The following is a 21,126-nucleotide window of genomic DNA, read 5'->3' on the forward strand; positions in this document are numbered from 1 at the left end:
TACAAGTGTGTGCCACCAGGCTAGGCTAATTTTTGTATTTTTGGTAGAGACAGGGTTTCATCATGTTGCCTGGTCTGATCTTGAACTCCTGGGCTCAAGCAATCTGCCTGCCTCAGCCTCCCAAAGTGCTGGGATTACAAGCATGAGTTACCATGCCCAGCCTGTTTTCTTTATTGTTGTATTGCTATTTTATATAGTTTTTCCTCTAGTACTTTCTATCCATGGATGTGAAAGGCACAGATACAGAGACCAACCATGTATTCCAGATTTTGTGCACTTAATTTTAATATTAGAATGACATGTTACTTATATTTTATATTTATTTTGTCATCTACGATACTATTTTTTTTTAATTGTTAAAAACAGTATATATTGGCCAGACACAGTGGCTCATGCCTGTAATTCCAGCACTTTGGGAGGCTGCGGCAGGTGGATAACTTGAGGTCATGAGTTCCGAGACCAGCCTGGCCAGCATGGTGAAATCCTGTGTCTACTAAACATACAAAAATTAGCTGGGCCAAGAGGCTGAGGCATGAGAATTGCTTGAACCCAGGAGGTGGAGGTTGCAGTGAGCCAAGATAGTGCCACTGCGCTCCAGCCTGGGTGACAGAGTGAGACTGTCTGGGGGGGGGGAGATATATATATACACACACACACACACACACACATATATAAATATGACTAAATCTAGAAAATCAATAAGCTATGTTATTAAAGTAAATGTACCTGAACCCTTTCAGTGTTAGCTTTTTTTTTTTTTTTAAGTAAAAAGTTTGTATTTGGAAGGGTTTGAAATACTTCAACCATTTTTAGAATTGATATTTAAATCTTTTCAATAGTAGAGACTATTTTATGCATGGGAGATATTTTGTTTTTCAGAGGCAGCAGAAATATGAAGCAGTATCTCGGAGTAGAGTTTTTAATACGGCATTTGGAGGTGGAGGTAGAAAATATTGAGAAAGTTTTTTTCAATCATCACCTGGTCCTTTTCCTTTTAAGAAAGGCTATACTATATCAAAGATGAGTAGAAGTGTCAATTTTATTCTCACAGGACTAAGTGACTGATAGTAGTGTGATTATGGAAGTTCTGTTGTCTCCCCCTATTTTTTATTTAGTTATTAATATTTGGAAACCTAAGCTGCTTATTTTAATTTGGAAGGGGCTCTCTCAATTTACTTGTCCAAAGAAATTTTCTTTCCTGAGAAAATACCTCTTAACGGTGAAATCTTCAGTTTTTATAATTAAACATGTTATGTAAATGTTTTACCTACCTGGGATATTATACCAGTGTTACTATTTTAGTTTTGATTTGCTATGTTTATATTACTTGTTTCTTTTTAGTAACTCTATATGGGCCGGAATAATGTTAGTAATTCAGAATGTGGCCTCTGTTTCTGCCACTTGCTGGCTGTAGGACCTTAGACGTGTTACTTTGTCTCTGTGCTTCCCTTACCTCATTTGTCAAATGGAGACAACAATGCTTGATTCATGGCATTGTTGAAGGATTAAGTGGTTTAATATGTGTAAGAGCTTAGTACATAGTTGGTGCTTAATAAGTGTGAACTATATGTGGGATGGGATTTTATATATAAAATTTGATTTTGGTGTGAAACTAATGATGTCACCTATATTACATGCACCAAGAGGGCATGAAAAGGTTTATTACTCACCTAGTGATGCTTTCTGGGTAGAGCACTGCAGGCTTCCAAGTTGGTCCAAAAATGACTTGAGAGAGCAGTGATAGGAGACTGGCTTGGGGTTTTATGGTGGTTAGGGAATGGGGCTGTGAGCTGGTTTTTACACTACATATTCTGAGACTTGCCTGGTTTGAAATTTCCCTAGTGTCAACAGGTGGAGCACCTGGGCTTTCTTACCAGCTTGCCCAGATTCAAGGCAGAAGGGCAAGAGAAAATGGTGGGGCTTGAAACCTATCAGCAGTCAAATAGCAGAAATGGAGTCAGATTTCTTATTCAACTCAAACAACATAAATAAGAAGAAAACCACATTTAGATATATCATGGTCAAACTAATGAAAGAGGGAGTCTTAAAGCCGCTGGTGAAAAATGGCATGCAACATACGAATGACAGGTGATCAGCAACAGTTGAGTCAGAAGATTGTAAAGTGACATGTCTAAATCACCAACATCAGGGAGTCATAACAGTAAATTATATCTGCTTAATAAAGGAACTTAAAAATACATGCAACAAAACTGAGTAGAATTAACGGAACAGAATCAGAAATCCACAATTGGAAAGTTCAATTAGAACAAAAAAATCAGTAAAGACATAGAAGTTTAAAGTTACATTATTAACTACCTATGTGGTATTTATAGAATACTAAACCCAACATGAGTAGAAATACAAGCGTTTCAAGTGTTCATGGTAACCTCACCAGGAAAGACTATTTACAGGGCACAATTCTCAGTCAATTTTAAAAGACTGAAATCCAAAGTATGTTCTCTGCCAACAATAGACTAAGAAATTAATACCAATAAGACATCTGTTAAGAAATGGAAATTAAACCGGCCGGGCGCGGTGGCTCAAGCCTGTAATCCCAGCACTTTGGGAGGCTGAGGCGGGTGGATCACGAGGTCAGGAGATCGAGACCCTCCTGGCTAACACCGTGAAACCCCGTCTCTACTAAAAATACAAAAATCTAGCCGGGCGAGGTGGCGGGCGCCTGTAGTCCCAGCTACTCGGAGGCTGAGGCGAGAGAATGGCGGGAACCCGGGAGGCGGAGCTTGCAGTGAGCCGAGATTGCGCCACTGCACTCCAGCCTGGGCGACAGAGCGAGACTCCGTCTCAAAAAAAAAAAAAAAGAAATGGAAATTAAACCTTAAAATTCTGACTTACGGTTTATTTAGGGGAAAAATGAGGTAAAATATATATTTAAACCAAATTATAATGAAAATACAGCATATCACATATGTGGGATGTAGCTGAAAGAGTGCCTAATGGAAAATTTTATAGTTTTAAATAATCTGCTAGGAAAGAAAGTTACCTAAAAAGATAAAATAGTAAGTAGAAGGAAGAAATAATGAAAATAAAGAGTAGAAATCAGTGGCTAGTAGAGAAAGCCAAAAGCAGGTTCTTTGGAAAGATAAACGCTTATTAGACTGATCGAGAAAAAGACAGAGAGCCCAGAATCACAAATGACCTATATTAGTACTGACGGAGGGATTGTCGTGGTAGGTCCTACAGACAGTAAAAATATTATAAGCAATTATTGTAAAGAATTTTATGCCATTAAATTTGATGACTAAATGTAATGATGAAATTTAGGTTACCCCCAGCGGATGCATGAAGAAATACAAGATCTGAGTAGCCCTATAACAATTAAAGAAGTTGACTTCATAGTCAAAAACTTCCCTGCAAAGGAAACTTCAGGCCCACATGGTTTTACTGGTAAATGTAAGCATTTGTGCAACAAATATCACCAATCTTATAGACAAAATAAACTCAGAAAAATGCAGTTTTATGAGGTTCACGTAACCCTGAAACCAAAACCTGACAAAGATGCGACTAAAAGAAAAGTTAAAGATTAATATATCGCTAACATACATGAGAAAAGAATACATCATAATTGAGTTCTATGTATTCCAACAATGCAAAGTTAGTTTATAACTTTCAAAAATTAATCAGTGTGAGCTAGGCGCAGTGGCTCATACCTGTAATCCCAGCACTTTGGGAGGCCAAGGCAGGAGGATTGCTTTAAGCCTAGGAGTTCAAGACCAGCCTAGGCAACAAGGCAAGACCCCATTTCTATAGACAGATAAAATTACCCACCCAGGCATGGTGGCATGCCCCTGTGGTTTCAGCTACTCAGAGGCTGAGGCAGGAGGATCACTTGAGCCCAGGGGTTCAAGGCTGAAGTGAGCTATGATTGCACCAGTGCACTCCAGCCTGCATGAGACATTAGGACCTTGTCCCATACCCCGCAAAAAAGAAAAATTAATCAGGCCAGATGCGATGGCTCACGCCTCTTATCCCAACACTTCGGGAGGCCAAGGCAGGAGGATTGCTTGAGAGTTAAGGAGTTTGAGACCAGCCTAGGCAACGTAAGACTCCATCTCCACCACAAAAAAGAAAAAAAAAGTCAGGCATGGTAGTGCATGCCTATGGTTTCAATTATTTGGAAGACTGAGGTGGGAGGATTACTTGGGCCTGGGAGGTTGAACCTGCAGTGATCAGTGATCACGCCACCACACTCCAGTTTGGGTGAAAAAGCAAGACCCTGTCTGGCAGAAACAAAACAAAACCAAAAACAAAGCAAAACTATGTAATTCATTGCATTAACCAAGGAGGAAAACTATAAGATCACCTCACTTGATCAAAAGCGTTTGACAAAATTCATCATCCATTCATGATAAGCACTTCCAGCAAATGAGAAACGAAGAGACTTTCTCAGTCTCATAAAGGGTATTTAAGAAACACCAACAGCTAAGGATATACTTAATCATGAAATACTGTGTTTTCCCTCAAGAACAAGACAGGGATGTCTACTCTTGTGTCTTTATTATTTTTATAGTAGACCTAGCAAGTGCAGTAAGTCGGGAAAACAAAATATAAAAGGTTTAAAGATATGAAGGAATGTTTTAAAATTCTATTTGTAGATGACATGATTATTTATTTATGAAATCCTAAGGAATCTATAAATATAGCCACCAAAGCAAATGAGTAAATTTAGCAAGGCTGCAAATTTATAGATTCAGTGTCTAAAAATCAATTGCATTTTTGTTAATACTAGCAGCAGACAAATAGGGGTGTTATGAAAATTCATGAATAGTAGCGTCAGTACTCAACTACTTAGGAATACATTAAACACACACACACACACACACACACACACACACACACGACCTCTGCTTAAAATGTCAAAACCTTGCTGAGAGAAATTAAACAAATGAAGAGGGAGTTGTGATTCTCATTTGGCCAGGTATGCTCTTACCAGACTGACACTCCCTCAATAACAAACTGCACAAAATTCTAAAAATAACATGAAGTACTGGAGAATAAACAAAAATAGGCATGTTTTAGAGGGGATTGACACTTGGAAGAAGGAAATGGCCAGGCGAATTTTCTGTTGTACAGCTTTTGTCCATGCAAAGTGTGCAGGGTAGCTAAAATTCCAATACAAAACCAAGTCTTTCTGGCCTTGAAGCACCATAGGTAGGACTTGGGAGAATCACAGCTACTGGAGAGTGAGGAGTGAGTATCAGCAAGGAGAGTTTCAGAAAGAGAGGCCTGGATTCTGCCTACAAACTTTGCCAAAATCACCTGCTGACCCCACATGTGTGCGGTAGACAGTACAGCCAAATAATCAGCCTGATTTGAATTGCTCCATGGCAGAGTTTGTGGTTTGAATACAACCAGGTTAATTTTCTGGTGAAACAAAAATGAAGACTTTATGGAAGATAGTAACAGAACCTCTAACTTCCATCAGATAAAATTCACAGTGTCTAGCATACAATCCTAAATTACTTAACATACAAAGAACAAACAAAATGTGACCCTTTAACATGAGGAGACCAACCCCAGAAGACCTACATGTTGGAATTACCATGCAGTAAACTGACCGATTCCCTTGTGAATTGGAAAACACAGTAGTAAGTTAGAGTACTTAAATTATGACTTCAAGAGTCACCTTGAAGCCATAGTAATCTGTACAGTGTGATACTGACATAAAAACAAATAAGATAGCCCCAAATAGATAAACACTGTGTGCCTATTTGATTTTCAGCAAGGTTGCCAAAGCAACCCAGTAGGGAAAGGAAAGTCTTTCAACAAATAGTGCTGGAACAGCTGAATATCCATATGGAAGAATGAACATGACTCCACCTTACACTAGTGGAAAAAAAATAATTCTGGATAAATTGTAGTCCTCATTAAAGCTAAAATTATAAAGCAATAAAATATAGGAGAATATATTTGTGACTTGGGGGTAAACAGAATTGTTTAAAGTATGTAGAAAGCAGTAACCATGAAAGCTGCAAAGTTAGACTCCATCAGTATACAAAGCATCTTATGAAAATACATTTTTAAAAAATAAGTCAGAGTGGGAGAAAATATTTGCAAAACATTTCTGAAAGGATTGAATCTAGAATTTGTAAAGATTTCTGTAACTCAGTAATGGAAAGATAGCCTAATTTTAAAATGGACAGTAGTTGGCTATTTCACTGAAGATAAAGGTCCAGTAAAGAAGTGGAAAAGTGTGTAATATCAGTAGGCTTCAGGAAAACGAAAATTGAAACCACAGTGAAACACCACTGCACAATCATCAGACTACCTGTAATTAAAGAATGACCACACCAAATGTTGATGAGGCTTTGGAATAACCAGGAGCTCTCGTACGTTGAAAGAGGGAGGACTGTAAAATCATACTTCTGCTCTGGAAAAAATACCTGGCGATTTATTGAAAAGCTAAACACGCCATCTACCCACTGACTGAAGATTTTCACTTCTGGGTATTTACCCGAGAAAAATCATATTTCTATAAAATGACATGTACTTTCTTGAATGTTCATGGCAACTTTATTCACAATAATTAAAACCTAGCAACAGGTCAGGTGTCCATCAGTGTAAGAATGACTAAACAAATTGTGCTTGTTCAAGTAGTGGAAAACAACTACACACACACACATCATATACATTAACATGGATGAATCTCAAAATCATGCTGAGTCCAAAAAGCTAGACCCAAGTGAATATGTATCATATGCCATTCATAGACTTTCCAGAAGACACGACACCTGTGGTGAAAAGATCAGATTAGTGATTGCCTGTGGGGATGGGGGCATGGATGCCAGATATTGAGAAAGGGACATGGGTGATGATCTTGACAGGGTTGAGAAGTGTACAATCTATGCATCTGAGAAAACTCAAATGATTCCATTAAGATTCGTGTCTCATGCTGTGTAAATTTCACCTAAAGAAAAAAGGAACCGCGAACTCTACTTATGTGCATTCTTAAGTGTCTAGATTTGTGGTATCTGCAGCTTTTTTTTTTTCTCTGTCTCTCTCAGGGTCTAGCTCTGTCATCCAAGGTGGAGTGAGTGCAGTGGTGCAGTCTCACTGCAGCCTCCGCCTACTGGGCTCAAGCCTTGGCCTCCTGAGTAGTAGGACTAGGAGCACAGGTGTGCACGAGCACACCCAGCTAATATTTTGTATTTTTGGTAGAGATGGGGTTTGACCATGTTGTCCAGGCTGCCCAGGTACAATCTTATTTTTAATGTTCCAAAAAGTAAGAGATGGATAGAGATGTTAAGTGGATAGATGACAGAGCAAAGGAAAACAAATGCAAATTGCAGAATCTAGCTGATGAATATGTAGGGTGCTTACGCATAACTTTAATGGAAGCTTGAAATTTTTTGTAATACAGAACTCAGGAGAAGATGGAAAGCTTATTCATGGAAGTATCTGAGAAGTTGGAGTAAATACTCGGAAACTGTTGAGTTTTTCTTTTCTGAGGTGTTCCTCTCCAAAAGTTTGCTTGATTCTTTTTTTTTTTTTTTAAAGATGGGATCTCACTGTTACCCAGGCTGGAGTGCAGTAGTGCGTCATAGCTCACTGTGGCCTGAAACTCCTGAACTCAAACCGTCGTCCTGCCTCAGCCTCCCGAGTAGCTGGGACCGCAGGCACATGCCACCATGCCTGGCTAATTGTAGAGATGGGGTCTCACTTTGTTGCCCAGGCTGTTTGCTTGCTTCTTAAGAACGTGTAGGGATCCAGCTCTACAGAGCTTTCTGCAAACTTTCGTGATAGAATTAGTTGTTAAAATTGTACTTATTATATGAGCATCGAAGACCTTTGAATAAAGCTGTTCCTGACATATCTGGACATATATTTGGACTTAACTATGTTATTGATTAGGAAGACTTGACATTAGTTTATTTTTTAAAATTCTGTTTTGTGTGTGTTCTTGTAAAATTATACAAATAACAGTACCACAGCATTGTGTGGTGAGCTCTACTTAGAGCTGTGTACAGTTTGGGTATCTGGAATGTAGACATGTTCTGTTGTGATTTGAAACTTAGAATGAAACCCTGACATACTGGGATGCACATTTGGTGACCCTGTTTTTGAATGGTTACTATTTCATTGCTACAAGATAAAATCGAAAAACATTTTCTACAGAGTGAAGGTTTAAGCCAGTTAAGGACCCTGTTAAACTGTCTCCAGATTTAATTACTGCCCAATTATGCCTTAATTATGAAGGAATGTGAGCACTTATCAGTTATTGTTGATTCAACCTTTTTGAAATAAATTTCTTACTATTTCTTTTGTATTTTCAATTTTTATTCAGGAATATCTCAGGTTTTCAAGAGATACAGTTTTTTGCCTCTGTAATACAGCAACTTAAAAAATCATTTGCACCTACTTGTTTCTCAATCAGGATTGTCTACATTTTGCAAACAATGTAGGGAAGAGACTGGATTCTGAGGCAAATAAAAGGCTATCATTCTTAAATATTAAGAATTTAAATTTAATCAAAGTAGTCACATTGTTTTCAGTGATGTGATAAATAAATAACATTTAAACATTTGTAGTTGAATACTACAATCTATTTTGTGTCTTTCAATTATATTTGTAGTGAAGATAAAATACACAGCCACACATAGTACTTGTAATTATGGAGACTTAAAAAAATTATTACAGTGATTAATTCTTCATTCCTGAGCTGTTTAAACTTTTAGTCTTAAGTTACATATAAAAATGAAGGGATTATTTTAAGTAGAAATAATTATGAATGCATAGTTACAGATTATTCCCCTAGAAGTCTGTATTAAATGAGTAGATCAGTAATCAAGAGCTGGAACCTCAGGAAAGTTCCTTTTGTTGATAATATTCTGCTAATGAATTTTACTGAGTGTTTGGCATGCTTTAATCTCACCAAGGTAACAACTTAGGTTGTTACCCCTTTTGATTTCTTAAAAAAAAAAAAAAATAACACTGTTTAGGAAAGAAGATCATGAAAAATAACAAATTAGTAAAACAATGGGGTTTATTACTTCCGATATTGATTGTCTAACTGCAGCAGTAAATCTTGCAGGTATGGTAGGAACAGTAAAACTGGTTTAAAGGGTTACCAGATTCTGTGATATGAGCCACCTTTTGCCCAAAGTTGGTAGTGTTTTCTTCAGCTTCTCACTGCTTCTCTTTTCTTTCTCCATAACAAAGATGTGAATAAATATCTATATCCTTAATGCAAAAAAGTAGTATATTAATTGACACAAACATAATATCTGGATGATTAGAACAAAGTGCAAAATGTTCATTTAGATGTGTATATATGTAGGCAAGTGTGTACTTTGTAAATTGTACACTAGATATTAAATTTTAACTTCAGTTTTCAAAAGTTAGCTTATTCTTAGATGAAGAAAATCTTTGTTTTACTGAAATACTTACTGTAAAAGTTATTACTAGGAAAATATGATAAGGATTTCTATCAGGTTTACTACCAAGTCATCCTGTTAGTTTAGTGATTAATATACTGTATGCCAACAAATGTAGTTGCTATTTTAGTTTATTTATGACTTTAATAGCTGTTTTACCTCTCCTCCCCACATCTTTTTCATTCAAGCTGGATATATAAGCAAGAACATTACACAGTTGATGGGGGATAATTTGTTTTTAAGAAACTGTTCAATGCAAAGAACTTTGGGACTTTGCATGAGATCCTAATATACGTATGCTTGTTCATTTGCGTATTGATGCAGGGACATCATTGTAGTTAATGGTCTGTTACATCATATTTCAACATATTGTAATATTTCACATTAATTTGTTAGTAAGCAATATCAAATTTGTTCAGGCAGAATTTATGAGACCAATTTTTGCTGATATTTTTCAGTACACAAGAGTTCTAAGAATATCCTGACGTTAGATGGTCAAATAAGCTTAGGAAATGTTGAGCCAATGTGTTTGGGATATTGCTATCATTGTTATAACTTAATAATCTCTTTAGGTTATATTGTTGATTTCACATAGCAAGTAGTCTTAGTTTAACATTTTCAGACCTATTTTCTATCCTTAGTACTTTGTAAACAGCTTGATGTTTTTTTTTTTTTGAGACGGAGTCTCGCTCTGTCACCCAGGCTGGAGTGCAGTGGCCAGATCTCAGCTCACTGCAAGCTCCGCCTCCCGGGTTCACGCCATTCTCCTGCCTCAGCCTCCCGAGTAGCTGGGACTACAGGCGCCGCCACCTCGCCCGGCTAGTTTTTTGTATTTTTAGTAGAGGCGGGGTTTCACCGTGTTAGCCAGGATGGTCTCGATCTCCTGACCTCGTGATCCGCCCGTCTCGGCCTCCCAAAGTGCTGGGATTACAGGCTTGAGCCACCGCGCCCGGCCCAACAGCTTGATGTTGTACAGGTTTATATTCTTCACATTTGAGTAATGTACAGACATTTCTTGTGGACTTCCTTTAATATTAAATGTATAGAAACATACTTGAGTGCAAACGTATGCTAACCAAAAGACAAATTTATACTTGGTTATATAACCCACAGTCTTCCAATTAACATCAATTTAATAGGTGATGGATTCTAGTTTTACACAACTTGCAGGTTACTTTGAGGTCAATAATCCATTTAGTCTTACACAGTACTTGATATAAAGTAGCTAACCTATGATAATTGTCATTAAATATTTGTAAGATGCACTTTTTTTTCACTTTGAGATGCCCCTTATAAATAAAATTAAAAGAGGATTTTCAAGTGTTCCACAAATAATGTTGCATTTTAAAGTAGATAATCTTAGATTAGTGAAATTTATTGAATGTGTAAAAGGCTTTTTATATAGTTGTTACAATCAGTGCTACTTCTCTAAAATTTTTCCTGCATTTGTTTCTTTTAATATTTTTTTAGAAACTGGCCACACCTGCAAGTTATAACTTACACTTTTTATTAACAAAATGAAAACCTGGGAGATACAGTTTTTCCCCAGTGTTATTTAGAATGTTATGATTTAATGTGACTAGGAATATTATAATCCACTTTTTGTACTATGAAAATACCAGTTGGGTCATCAAATACGTTGTTTGCTGGGTTTGGTACACAAAGGCCTTTGGGAGCTCAGGGTGTTGCGGGGAAATACATTGTGGTTAGATAGAATCTTTAAGAAGGAGTAGGTGATTAAAACTGCCTAATTAAAACCTACCAAAAGGCATCTTAAAAATTGACCTGGTTTGCTAGACATATTAAAGAATTAGTAGTAAAAGGTGGCTAGGAAGGGGCAGTTAACATAAATGCACATGGAAGAAAATTGGTACCAAAGGTTCATGTGAGACAGAAAGGACATTGTGTGAGAAAAGAATGATCAGGGCTCAGGCTGGCATGTTACTATTTGTCTGTTATAATAATGCCCAAACTGTGCTTTAAATGATGCAGTATAGGAAGTAATGTGCCTCTGATGTTTTAGAACTGTATCTTTTTATAGAAGTGTCGAGAAGATGTTGACTTGCATTTAATTCTGTGGCAATATTTTCTTGTTTTATTTTTACAATTTTGGTGAAAGGCAGTACATTCACATGGCTCAAAAATAGTATGTTTATGTGTGTATACTACAAGCATGTGTATACACAAACATACACTGGAACCTCTCCCTACTCTGTCTGCACCTCACGTAACTACTGTTCATGATGTATGTGTGTCTTTATGCATATATTAGCGAGTAAGTACAGATCTTTTTACCTGTCCTTTTTTAATACAGGAAGTAGCATGTTTTGGACCTTTCCGTATCAGTTCATAGGGTGCCTTCATCATATGCTAAATTGTCCTATGAATTTTTTGTTGGGACTTTTTCTGTTTTGGTTTTTACTTTTCTTTGTGTTCTTCTGTGTTTTTCCTTTTTTCAGGTAAAATTTTCATATGGTGAAGTGCACAAATCATATATTCGGTTTAGTTAGATTCAACAAATGCATATACCCGTGTTTTAAGATAAAGAACATTTCAATCATCCAGAAAGTTCTTTCATACTCTTTCCTAGTGGTTCTTCTGGAAACAACTACTGTTTGAAATTTTTCGCTTTGAATTTGTTCTGCCACTTCTAGAACTTCATGTAAGTGGAATCATTCAGTGTAGATACTTTTACTGTTCAGCTTCTTTTGATCACTATATTCCCAAGATTCATCCATGGGTCAGTAATTATTTTTCAAGATTGTTTTGCTATTCAGGATCCTTAGTATTTCCATATGCATTTTAGATCAGCTTGTCAGTTGCTACAAAAATATTTTTGCTGAAATGGTGACTGTAATAGATATAAAACAAATCGGCAACAATTCATTAGGGAATGAGGGCAGATGGACATCTTAATATTGACTCATCTGTGAATATGCTGTATCTCTATATACTTAGCTTTTAAAAAATATCTTTGAGCAAAGTTGAGTTTGGGCAGAGTTCACAGTCACATTTTGATGTTTTTCCCTTGTGCCTCTTTCTTTACAGGGTATCTTCCTTCTTTTTTCAAACTCTCTGGCAGCCCCAAATGTGTCCTCTGATTCTAGGTCAGTAAAACTGCAGTTTTCTAAAAACAAACCCCCTGCAGTGTTCTGTTTGAATTCTGGTTGCCCTGCCTAGCTGTGACTGGGGAGTGCCCTTGGGTACACAACCACAGAAATGCAGCTCTCATCCACTACAGTTTGCACCTTTGATGGGTGGACCTCCCTGTAGCTTTTGTCTGTTTTTGATCTGTCTCCACTGTTTTCAAATAGTTGATTATTATATTTTGTTCAGAGTTTATCATTGTTATCTGAAGGAAAGTTAGCCTAATTGAGGCTGCTCTGCCATTATTGGAAGTAGAACCTCCATTCTGTTTTGTGTATTCTTTTACTAATTGCATACTGTTTTAATTATTGAGAATTTGTAATGTGCTTCAGAATCTGGTAGGACAAGTCTTTTGTTAGAATTTTTCTGGTCATACTTATTTATTTTGGCTTATTATAGTATTTGGACTAATACCTGGATTTTTAAAGCATTTATTTTTATTGAGATTGCATCAAATATGTAAATTTGGTAGAATTAATACCTCTATGATGGTATCTTCCTGTGTAGGGTCATATGTTTTTCTTTTTGCTCAGTGCACTTTTGTGTTCTTTAGTTATGTTTAAAAATGTTTCTTTGTATAGTTTGACACAGTTATAATTACATTTATCTAGATGCTGCTTTATACAACTCTCACTATCTAAGGGGGATTGGTTCTAGGATTTTTCACTCATACCAGAATTAGTGGATGCTCTCTGATATGAAATAGCATTGTAAGACTGGGCATGTGACTCACTTCCGTAATCCCAGCACTTTGAGAGGCTGAGGTGGAAGGATCACTTGAGTCCAGGGCTTCAAGACTATCCCTGGCATCACAGTGAGACTTTGTCTCTACAAAAAGTGTTAAAATTAGCCAACTGTGGTGACACATGCCTAAGTCCCAGCCTCAGGAGGCTGAGGCAGGAGAACTACTTGAGGCTGGGAGGTCAAGGCTGCAGTAAGCCCCATTTTAAAAATAAAATGGCATTGTATTTGCGTATAACCTACACACATTTTCTCATACTTTAAATCAGCTGTTCCCAACTGTTTTGGCACCAGAAGCCAGATTCATGAAATACAATTTTTCCACTAACTGTGGCGGTGCGTCAGTGGTTTTGGGATAAAGCCATTCCACCTCAGATCATCAGGCATTAGTTAGATTCTCTTAAGGAGTGCCCAACCTAAAGCCCTCGCATGTGCAGTTCACAATAGGGTTCTCACTCCTATGAGAATCTAATGCCACTGCTGATCTTCCAGGAGGCAGAGCTCAGGTGGTAATGGTCTCTCATGTGCTGCTCACTTCCTGCTGTGCATCCTAGTTCCTAGCAGGCCGTGAACTGGTATCAGTCTGTGGCCTCTGAGACTCCTGCTTTAAGTCATCTCTATATTATGCATAATATGTAATACAATGTAAATGCTGTGTAAATAGTTGTTGTACCATATCGTTTTTAAATTTTGTATTTTTCAATTGTATTTTTTTTAGTTTTTAAAATTTATTTATTTTTGCTACTTTTTGATCCACAGTTGGTTGAATCCAAGGATGTGGAACCCTTAGATACAGAGGGCTCTGTGTTTTATTATAAATTGGTTTATTTTAAAAAATATTTTGTATTATGTAAACAGGTAATGATTTTACTAGCTAGAAGCAAATTTGACATTTTAAAATAAACCTTCCAATTTTGTTAGGCATGATAATGATGGAACTGAGGCTTAAATATATCCTATGGCAGCAATTGGAAAGTGACCGAATTAGGGTTGGGGTCTAGATCTGTCTGCCTCTAGATTGATTGCAAGTCCTTGACAATTACTGTTTATTCTTCTCTGATTCCTTTCAAGGATTAAATAAAGTACAAATTAAACTTCATGCTCTATTTTAGATTCTGGTTCTCATGTCAGTCCCAGAATAACTTGAGTGAAATGTTCCGATAGCAGAGCAGAATAGCCTCTTGCACTACACTTTTGTTAATTATTTTCAAAGAAGAGTCTGCTGTATACCATTTCTTTCATAAACTGAGACTTGCAAGTCTGTAGAATTTAGGTGATTCTATTGTGATTTAAACTACATTGTGCTATATGTTTCCAATAGATATTTGACAAATATCTTTTAAATAAACCATTAATGTCATGGGTTTTAAATCAGTGTATCATTGGAAAAAACGAAAAGGTCTAAGCCTTAATTTACCTGGCTTTTTCTGACTTTTATAGTCTGGTAAATTTTGCAGCCTAAAAAAGCAAGAGAATGTGTAAAATAACTTCAATGAGGTACTGGAAAATTTCTTAACAGGTTTTGTTGTAAACTGTCCAGTCACTGTAGCCCCCAAAGCAGGGCATGACGTGTTCCTGCAGCCTGATAGCTATGTGACCGCACCTGTAGCACTAAAGCCAAGGATGCCAGGTGGTTCTGTTGCCTTGCCACAGGAAGCCAGCACTTCTCACCATTGCCCTTTGAACTGTTGATCCAGTTAAGCTCACTAACAATGTGTAAATTTGAAATTTAATCAATTGCTTGGTTTATTTTCAAAAGATGTTTTGAAATACTCCTTTCTCCGCATTGAAGTTTTGATGATTTTGTAATATGTGAGAAATGGACTTTTCAGAAAAGTACAACTTAGTACTTGAGACATTGGCTGTCAAAGTTCCATTCCAGAACTTCCTTTTAAATTCTCTTTCTCTTCTCCCACTGACCAGAAGTTACTTTGAGATGAAGTAGAGGTAGGGAAAAAGGGAGAATTAACTCTGAGCTGCCCATGTTCTGGAGAGAAATGTGGGAGAAAAATTTTAAGGTGATATACTAAATTAGAATGACTTCAAAGTCTATTTCTTTGTTTATTCTAGAGATAAGAGAGCAAATTAATTTTCAGTAAAACTTAAAAGTATCATGACCAAATAACCTGAAAATCTTAACTGTGGATATATGTCTGTTTTTATGGGGATTTTTTTCTATATTAAAATCAGATGACATCTGTTTTTAGATAATTTTTTTAAAAACTGGATTATAAAATGAAGCACTGTTAGTAAAGCTGATGGCAGAGGTTTTAGATCTTTTGAATAGAGGAAAGTGGTAAGGGCATTATAGGTATGATTCATTGAGCTAGAGGGCATTGGTGTTCACATTTTAGAAACATAATCATGACTTATCTGGAGTCACATGTTCCATTTTATTGGCTTCCTTCATATAGAAAATATAGTAACCAGCACTACATGCCTGTGAAAAAGTGAAGCAATTGTATATTTTCTGGGTGAAGGAAGTATTCTGTACATTCTCCATGTTTTACATCATGGTATTTTGAATAACCATGCTTCCATGTTCACATCAATTTTTTGTTTTTCAATTTATGCACAGCACTTGCTCTGAAATTTGGGGACTGAGTACACCAAATACGATAGATCAGTGGGATACAACAGGCCTTTACAGCTTCTCTGAACAAACCAGGTGAATATTCTGCCCTCTGTTGAATCCTAGAGATCTTGTGGGAGGGGGGTATATTTTGAAAGACCTATATGGGGTTGCTTAGTGTAATTTTGCCTAGGATGTTTCCTTAATGTAAAATAAGGCATAGCATTTAAAATATCTGCTTGCCAGTATAAAAAATATATTAAATGTTTCAGCTGATGTTTTAATCAATGCAATTCTAGTTTGAATCTTCTTTAAATTGCTGTATCCCCTAAAGAATAAGAATTTTGATAACTATATATTTATTTTAGCTTGAGATCAGATTATAATCTGTTGTTGGCCTAATTTTTAAGTAGATACATGATCAGTTTTGCTAAATTTCTTGTTACCAAAATCTCATCTTTATACTAATAAATACATATTTAATGAACCCCTTTTATTACAATTAACAGTAGGTTAACTCATTTTTATGTTACTTTTTAAAATCACTTCATTCTCTTTTTTGCGTATATGGTATTTGTTCATTTCATCTCATCATATTCATCACCATCTACATTTATTTGTGAACTACATATATATACCTCAGTTCTCAAAACAGTCACAACTGGGTAATGAGTTGTAGTAGTCTGAGGAAGTTACTATCACATCATTGTTGGTATTTATCATTCTTCACACTAGTTCCTTTTTTGACTGTTCAGTCACCTCCAGAATTAATACCCTTAGAAGCATCTCCAAAATGAGTTTGATTTTCTAAACATAGAAGTTAACAAAGTTTTTCAAGCGTAACTGCATAAACTCTCTTTTTTTAAAAAATCAGTTTTTCCCAAGTAGTTAGCCTTTCATTGGCATTTGAGTCATTTATGTGACGTATTTATGAGAAACATCTGCTAGTGCTGCTGCATACTTTTATCAGATCCATTAAATAGTACATTTTTCTTCTTGATTCTCACTAAAACTAACTAAATGGCTGTCGTTCTTTTTTTTATGCTTTTGCTGTACTAATTTAGTCCATTCGACTACACTTTTTTTTTTTTTTTTTAAAGTTCCCTCCTTTGTTTTCCCCTTGCTTCCCAATAGGTCTCTTGATGGTCGTCTCCAGGTATCCCATCGAAAAGGATTGCCACATGTTATATATTGCCGATTATGGCGCTGGCCTGATCTTCACAGTCATCATGAACTCAAGGCAATTGAAAACTGCGAATATGCTTTTAATCTTAAAAAGGATGAAGTATGTGTAAACCCTTACCACTATCAGAGAGTTGAGACACCAGGTAGGAACAATGCAAATGTTTTTCTTGGTTTTGAGTTAAATGCCTGAACTTAAGTATATTTAAGTAATCTTGTGACCCAGGAAAATTTTAGTGTAAATTCTAATAAATTACCTTAAATTGTGCATATTATTTGGTGGTAATTAAATTTTTTTTATTTTTTTAAATTTTTAATGGGAATACGTATCTTGGAAAGATGTGTCTGTTTCTTGGAGTAGCATATGATTTGGCATGAAAGTGCATATCCAGGAAATCCTGTAGATTGGCAGTCTGCTTAGAGCTGTGCTGATGTGCTTCTATATGTCCCTGCTGCAGTAACTTATTTTCAAGCATTTTGCACTTGGAGTGCTTTTAGAAGTACTTTAATGACATCATTTGTATATACGCTGTTTAGTAAAGCTTGTAATAAGACTTCATTTAGTTAGCTGTCTACCTGAAACTATTAAAAAATATAGCAGTAGCTGTATTTTTGGAAATTTTTCTATATCTGATTGTACAGATAAAGACAATGTTAACTTTTCCAGGGGGGATTTATGAACTTTTATGGTAATATAATATTACCAGGATCACATTGTTTCCAAAAGTTTGAGATAAATTAGAACTTGCAAATTTGGATAATTAGACTACATAAGTTAAAGCCGTAATCAGATTTGTCAGACCTTAACTTTAAAAATTAAGCTACAACTTCTCTTCTTCTTGTTGAAACTTTAAAAAAGGTTCCCCCACTCCCCTTTGCTCTTTGCCATAACTAGGCTTTCTTGAACTTTTTCAGTTTTGCCTCCAGTATTAGTGCCCCGACACACTGAAATCCTAACAGAACTTCCGCCTCTGGATGACTATACTCACTCCATTCCAGAAAACACTAACTTCCCAGCAGGAATTGAGCCACAGAGTAATTATATTCCAGGTATTTTTGACTTCTGAATCTCCTAAAACTTGGATAGATACAAATGTGTTGTTCATAAGCATTCAAGTATTAGTAAATTATGGTTTCACTTTTTTAAAATGCTTTTGAGTTTTTAATAGAAAAATCGGATTTGTTAGGTGATTATTTTGTGAAATGTATAAGCCTAGTACATTAAACAGTTTTGTTTGGAGAAGAGTTTTACTTTATATTTCATTTTCTTTTGCAGTGACTTTAATCAAAGTACTGTGAGAAGCAGAAAAGAAAAGATCTTAGTAAGTTTGTCTTAGTGTTGAAGCTAAGCGAGATGCAGGATGTAAGCAAAACAAATGATGTAGGAAAAAAGTACCCCTGAAACACATGTAACTGAAAATCCACCCAGTGATCACTTTTTCTTAGGTAACTTGGTAATATTTAACAGAAATGTAACATTTCTATAAGAAATATAATACTTAGTTCTATAGACGTAGCAGCACATACATATTATACTGAACATCAGAAAACCTCTTTTAATTATGTTTCGTCTGCATCTCAGTAATTCCTGATGAAAAATGAATTCAGCTACATGGTTCTCAAATTTTGTTCTGATATATTGTGTGATCCAGTAATACTCCATGATATGATATCTGGCCTTTTCGTTTTTTGTGGTTTTTTTTTTTTTTTTTTTTGAGAATGACTAATATTTTGTTACTTTTCTTGTATGTTTTCCTTTTTGTTTTGTTTGATTGATTTTTCTCCCTAGCAGAAACAGCATGATGTTAGGATGAGGATTAAACTATCGTGTCTTGATTTCTTTCTTCCTTTTGTAATATTCTTCTATTCCACTCTTATTTTATACACTAAAAATATGTAAGGAACCTAAGAGCATTTACAAAATTTTTAAAATACAGTTTTAATACAGTTTTAATACATTTAAACAATTATTTCTTTCATGTATCCATCATGGAAATAATGCTTATGCATTGAAGATAATTTTTAAAATGTAAGGAAGAAAAAAAGAAAGATAAGATAACTAAGAAAAGTTTTTTTTTTTTTTAATAGCTGGTTTTACAAATGGGAAGTGGTTTTTGATTGTTTTAGTTTGATTACTGTTTTATTCCAGAAGAGGATTTAAAGCTGCTTTTTGGGTTGCTAGGAAATACAAACTTACTGAAGTTAAGAGAGAGAGAAGGTGGGGTGTAGTATGATATACTAGGATGAGGGAAAACGCGGGACTATGAAACAGGGCAGTTGCCAGGTAGAAAAGGGAGTGGAGTTTAGTGAACGTTGGTGTGGTTTTGGAAAGGGAGGCATTTTAAGTCGTTAGTGTGGAGACTACTGTTTTTCAGCCAACAGTACTAACCTTAGGTATAAGCATGCAGTCTTACAGCACGCATATCCAGTAATTATTTGGAAGGATATTCACCAGAATGTTTAGTGGCTTTCACTTGTGAAGATGTTTGGGCTCATTTTTCCTTTCTTTTTTATTCTTTTAATTATTTAGATTTGAGTATTTTATAAAGTAGAAAATCAGAAGTGGATTATACCCATTTGCTTTTCTGGACAGTGGGGCTTTATCCACTTTCAAGCAACAGCAAAACCAAAGGATTCATGTTTTATTCCACTTAAAATACATTTTAACGTTTTCTCAAAAATGCTAATAGCTTTATTATTTATTACAATGGAAAAAGTGCAGTAAGATAACGTCTTTTAAGGTTCAGCATTTCTTTCTGATTAGATAGATCTTTGAGATACTGGTTAAACTCAAAAAGCTTAGCACCATTTAACTTTATTAGCTTTAACTTTTAAAATATGCATAGTGATATATACACTTATTTTTATGTTCTTTTGAGTATATGAAGCTAGTTTATTCTTAGAATTTTTGTATTAAAAATTTTGGGGTACTGACACTTAAATGAAAAGTTTGATACTTAAAGTTTGTGGTTAGCTTATTGAATAGATATTGTAAAAGGTTATTGAAGGAGACCCTTAACCTGTATCTTCCCTCTCTCCTTTTTTTTTTTGTTTTTTGTTTTTTGAGACGGGAGTTTTGCTCCTTGCCCAGGCCAGAGTATAATGGTGTGATCTCGGCTCACCACAACCTCCACCTCCTGGGTTCAAGTGATTCTCCTGCCTCAGCCTCCCTGGTAACTGGGATTACAGGCATGCGCCACCACACCCGCTAATTGTGTATTTTCTTTCTTTTTGGTAGAGACAGGTTTCTCCATGTTGGTCAGGCTGGTCTCGAACTCCCGACCAGGGTGATCCGACTGCTTCGGCCTCCCTAAGTGCTGGGATTACAGGTGTGAACCACCGTGCCTGGCCTCTGTCTTTTGATAATTTTAAAATTCTGTTTGGATATGTGTCTGTGTTATCTTGAATTGCTCAAAAGTGTTCAGCAGTGTAAATGTTGAACTGATGAAACTCTTTTGAACTTATTTTTCCTCCTTGGAAATACAGTTGATGTAATTGTATACATGTTTTTCTTTTACATGCAGTTTATTCAGCTATTCAGATGCCTTTCTGAATATAAATGTTTTATTCAGACAACATGGTGGAAATAACATGTTAGAATCCTAAAGTTTATTTTCGGGGAGCATTTTACCTCTTTATACAGTAGTCTATATTTGAATTGAATTTTTTGCTTCAAACACTTAGACTTTACCAGTTAGGAATCCTTGGAGAAATATACTTTTTAGGTAGAATTCAGCCTTGGACCAATCTGGAACCATACTACCATATTTTACCCTATAGAACGTAGTATAAGTTGTAAGCTGTATTATTTAATAGTTTTATAATCCAAAATCTTGTGTGTTTTTTTTATTTTCTAAGTACTCATAAAATAACGATGTTCATTAGATTAAACAACAACAACAAAAAATTGTAGTTATTAGTGGTTTTGCAGCCTAAGCCTACTGATTCAGATCTGGGGCATTTTTGAAGTTACATTTTTGGCTCTTGTCACAGAATATGTACATACAGGAATGAGCGAGATATGTAAATAATATATATGTCCCGAGAGTAGGATTTTATTAAAAGTAGATGTTAAGGATTCACTGCAAAATT

General features: G+C 35.8%; 1 protein-coding gene across 9 annotated transcripts in view; it reads left to right on the forward strand.

The window, feature by feature from the left end:
* SMAD2 (SMAD family member 2) overlaps nt 1-21,126 on the forward strand; it is a 97,487-nt gene that overhangs the window by 45,306 nt on the left and 31,055 nt on the right. For 5 of the 9 annotated variants that reach the window (XM_033177807.1, XM_033177804.1, XM_033177806.1 and 2 more), the window contains 3 exons: nt 15,859-15,948; nt 16,987-17,180; nt 17,950-18,084. In XM_033177807.1, the coding sequence (XP_033033698.1) occupies nt 15,859-15,948; nt 16,987-17,180; nt 17,950-18,084 (419 nt within the window). Of the gene's footprint in view, nt 1-12,440; nt 12,500-15,858; nt 15,949-16,986; nt 17,181-17,949; nt 18,085-21,126 lie in introns of all 9 variants that reach the window. The other 4 variants (XM_033177809.1, XM_033177810.1, XM_033177808.1 and 1 more) reach the window with 2 other exon arrangements.

Source organism: Trachypithecus francoisi, unplaced genomic scaffold (assembly GCF_009764315.1).
Source record: "Trachypithecus francoisi isolate TF-2019V2 unplaced genomic scaffold, Tfra_2.0 Lachesis_group19, whole genome shotgun sequence".
Taxonomy (NCBI): Eukaryota; Metazoa; Chordata; class Mammalia; order Primates; family Cercopithecidae; genus Trachypithecus; species Trachypithecus francoisi.